Here is a 4724-nt window from a genome sequence, read left to right as displayed (position 1 = left end):
AAGTTTAAAGAGTTGTCCAGACAAATTTCAGAGGACAGACAGACAAGCTGATTCTGTAGCAGTAGTAGACTATAACCAATCCGTCCAATAGAACTTGACAAGCAGGTTATGACAACTAAGCTGGATTTTAAATAAGCCAAACAATCTTAAAATGTCTCAATCCCTATTAAAATTTAATAAGGGAATTCGCCTGTTTTGTCCCTTTGAAAAACTTCATCTTTCTTCTAATCTGGCCCCGAACTTCCATTTCTGCCACACTACAATATTGAACGGAATCCCATTGACCCCGATAACGTTCAAATACCTTTCAGCAATAACGGACATTCGACCATGTATATCACGTTACAGGACAAACATATTGTGCTTTTTGTCAAAATTAAAATTCAAAGCAAAACAAACAAATGATATGTCCTCCAATAAATTGATGTTTATGTAAAGTGTGGCACAACGAAAAAACAAATTCACAACATCATGTATATGATCAATGATTTATGACTTTTATTTTTACATTACATACAAAAGTTACCTTTCATGTTTCATACAAAATTAAAAAAAAAAAAAAGTGATTGGGATTATGTCTTTGTTTGCTGCTATCCTTAAACTCTTCAGGTACATTACAGGTACTATTGGATCTTATAAACCTTCAGGTACATTACTATTGGATCTTATAAACCTTCAGGTACATTACAGGTACTATTGGATCTTATAAACCTTCAGGTACATTACTATTGGATCTTATAAACCTTCAGGTACATTACATGTACTATTGGATCTTATAAACCTTCAGGTACATTACTATTGGATCTTATAAACCTTCAGGTACATTACTATTGGATCTTATAAACCTTCAGGTACATAACATGTACTATTGGATCTTATAAACCTTCAGGTACATTACATGTACTATTGGATCTTATAAACCTTCAGGTACATTACATGTACTATTGGATCTTATAAACCTTCAGGTACATGTACTATTGGATCTTATAAACCTTCAGGTACATTACATGTACTATTGGATCTTATAAACCTTCAGGTACATTACATGTACTATTGGATCTTATAAACCTTCAGGTACATTACATGTACTATTGGATCTTATAAACCTTCAGGTACATTACATGTACTACTGGATCTTATAAACCTTCAGGTACATTACATGTACTATTGGATCTTATAAACCTTCAGGTACATAACATGTACTATTGGATCTTATAAACCTTCAGGTACATTACATGTACTATTGGATCTTATAAACCTTCAGGTACATTACATGTACTACTGGATCTTATAAACCTTCAGATACATTGAACACTGGAATCAATTTAAGGGTTGAATTCTGGCTAGAAAATCTACCCAATAAAGATTACCATGACTGATCACAGTTTGATTACAAAACATGAAAATGTGGAGTGATTGAGAGATCTTGAGAAGATCTAAAGCTAATTAAATGAATAACCCCACAAATAAAGTTCAACATCAATTGCATTCTGAATAAACTGATAGGTAATTAATATTCCTATTTTACATGGTGTCTGTTTATAAAACATCATCCAGTTTTACATGATAATACTTAATGCAAACAAAATCTCATACATTTTATCTCATTATAAGCAAACAAAATAGATGAATTTCACACACATTCATATAAAAATCTGTCAAAAATACAGCACAACAAGAGACAATATGTCAGTTCTACCTAATACAGGTATTACTACAGTATAAAGGCAGGTATTATTACAGTAGTCATTAGGTATTATTACAGCAGATATGAATCGGGATAATGTGTACAATATAAATAGAAGATAAATTATAGAGAATGTTCAGTATATATCATACTTTAGATAGCTGTATCACAGGTCAAAGTTATCACCATTTCACTGGAGTTATCTCCTTTGATCTTGTATATATTTGCTGCCTGAATGATGGACACTGTCATCAAAGACGGGCTCACATGTTCATCGAGGCAAACACTCGAGGATAGTTCTCAAAAAATCCCTAAAAGTGGAAGAAAAGAAGTCAAATTTAATATAACAAGTCAATGTTAATTATTTCATTATTACAATTGTGATGACTATTAAATTGAATGTGCCTGTTACTGTCAAATATTTTACTTCTTTTGCCAATCCTGATCCTTTCAACCCATACTCATAGATGCTGTTTCTGGATATTTGGCCAATAATGAGCACAATCTTTACTTAATAGTTCTTCATGTCAAACATTGAAACAGTTAAATAACCAAAATATGCAAAATTTCCTTATTAAATGTATTACATTGTTTTGATATCAATTTAAACCAAGAGAAAGAAATATGGCCAAAACAAGAGAGGAAATGAGGGGAACTAAAGATCTAGGTCAAGAAACGGAGGATTAGAACTCGACAAACCTGGAACAGCTGGACACCCTGGTAGATACTAGAGGTACAACACATCTCACGGATAGAATGCATGCTAAGCTGAGGAGCCCCAATATCAATGGTTGGCATCCCTAGTTTGGCAGACATGATAGGACCAATGGTTGAACCACATGGCGAGTCATTCTTCACTACAAAATCCTGTCACAAAAACACAAACATCTGATAAAGAGAAGGAACCTTAGATAGATATTCTGTATTTTAATAACTTCCTTTATATTGTAGGTAAGCAGACATAAAACAAGGGGAACCATAATGTTCCTTTCTAAATCACAAAAGAAGTCCACAACTTAATCAGATTAGAATTCTGTGGTAGTGAAGGTAGTGAAGATATTGTTTCACTCTCAACCATAATTTTGCTCGGAGTTCATTTATCTTCATTAAATTTGTGTAGACTCTTGTCTAACATATACATTAACTTGAGTGGGAAATATACATTTTCACAAACATGAAAATATTACCATTCATTTTACAAAAAATATCCTACAACCATCACAGTACAGATACTGCTGAACATCAAACCCAGCTAGCTATTCTCACCAAGGTAAATGGTACCCATTCAATATGTTTATAAATATTATGCTTAATCATGAACATTAGCCATGCCTGGCAATATATCCTTGTCAAATTTTAATTGTTTTCATTATTTTGAATGATATCAAAAGGAAACATCAAATATGTAAAGAGTTTGATGATCAGACACAAAATCTGATGCCAACAGTGGCAGAAAAATGACACTTGTGTACTGTTTCATCCATTCATCACAGGCATAACCTAATTTCCTACCTGTAATGGTACTCCAGCGGCCTTGGCCACCTCCCTTAGAATAGCGGTGGTGATGGCTGTGGTTGCATAGCGCTGGTTAGCATTGAACTTTACCACATACCCCTGTTCAGATTCAGAAAATATAAAATTTGTATCATGTTCTATACTGCTGAAGAAAATGACAACATTGATAAACAAGAGGCCCATCGGGCCTGTATCGCTCACCTGGTTGGATTTGACCAAATGTCAAAATAATGTTCATGTTCAATTCCTTTCGTTTGTTAACCTCAACGCTTTTTATGGTTATAGCGTGGGGATCCCAACTGCTTTAAAGAAATAATGAAGTCCAGACTCTCTGAGTTTACAACATGCATTTATAACTTTATGACTAGTAGTGATTTAAAGGAATTACCTCTATTTCCTATATGGGGCCCCGCCCCTTTTGCCCCTCGGGGTCAGAGTCACCATTTATGCAAAATCTGTTCCCCTTCCCCCAAGAATGTTTCTTACCAAATTGGGTTCAAATCCATTCATAACTTTATGACTAGTAGCGATTTTAAGGAATTACCTCTATTTCCCATATGGGGCCCCGCCCCTTTGGCCCCTTGGGGGTCAAAGTCACCATTTATGCAAAATCTGCTCCCCTTCCCCAAAAGATGTTTCTTATTAAATTGGGTTCAAATCCATTCATAACTTTATGACTAGTAGCGATTTAAAGGAATTACCTCTATTTCCCATATGGGGCCCCGCCTCTTTGGCCACTCGGGGGTCAGAGTCACCATTTATGCAAAATCTGTTCCCCTTCACATAAGAATGTTTCTGACCAATTTGGGTATAAATCCATTCATAACTTTATGACTAGTAGCGATTTAAAGGAATTACCTCTATTTCCCCATTAGGCCCTGCCCCTTTGGCCCCTTGGGGGTCAGAGTCACCATTTATGCAAAATCTGTTCCCCTTTCTTAAAGGATGTTTCTGACCAAATTTGGTTCAAATCCATTCATAACTTTATGACTAGTAGCGATTTGAAGGAATTACCTCTATTTCCCCATTAGGCCCCGCCCCTTTGGCCCCTTGGGGTCAGAGTCACCATTTATGCAAAATCTGTTCCCCTTTCCCAAAGGATGTTTCCTACTAAATTGCGTTAAAAACCATTCATAACTTTATGACTAGTAGCGATTTAAAGGAATTACCTCTATTTCCCATATGGGGCCCCGCCCCTTTGGCCCCTTGGGGGTCAGAGTCACCATTTATGCAAAATCTGTTCCCCTTCACATAAGAATGTTTCTGACCAAATTGGGTTCAAATCCATTCATACCTTTATGACTAGTAGCGATTTGAAGGAATTACCTCTATTTCCCCATTAGGCCCCGCCCCTTTGGCCCCTTAAAGGTCAGAGTCACCATTTATGCAAAATCTGTTCCCCTTCCCCAAAGGATGTTTCTTACTAAATTGGGTTCAAATCCATTCATAACTTTATGACTAGTAGCGATTTAAAGGAATTGCCTCAATTTCCCCTATTGGGCCCCGCCCCTCAGGCCCCTTG

General features: G+C 35.9%; 1 protein-coding gene across 1 annotated transcript; it reads right to left on the bottom strand.

Annotated features, from left to right (window-relative positions):
- Nucleotides 1-407: 407 nt before the first annotated feature.
- LOC117319866 (aspartyl aminopeptidase-like) lies at nt 408-3385 on the bottom strand. Its single transcript, XM_033874579.1, has 4 exons — nt 3200-3385; nt 2387-2554; nt 1297-1998; nt 408-1258 (listed from the first exon to the last, which is right to left on the bottom strand). The coding sequence occupies exons 1-3, from the start codon at nt 3383-3385 to the stop codon at nt 1951-1953; spliced, it is 402 nt and encodes a 133-aa protein (XP_033730470.1). The 3' UTR covers nt 408-1258; nt 1297-1950.
- Between the last annotated feature and the right edge of the window lie 1339 nt (nt 3386-4724).

Source organism: Pecten maximus, unplaced genomic scaffold (genome assembly GCF_902652985.1).
Source record: "Pecten maximus unplaced genomic scaffold, xPecMax1.1, whole genome shotgun sequence".
NCBI classification, from domain to species: Eukaryota; Metazoa; Mollusca; class Bivalvia; order Pectinida; family Pectinidae; genus Pecten; species Pecten maximus.
Note: the sequence above shows the minus strand (reverse complement) of the source record. Positions and strands in the feature narration are given on the sequence as shown.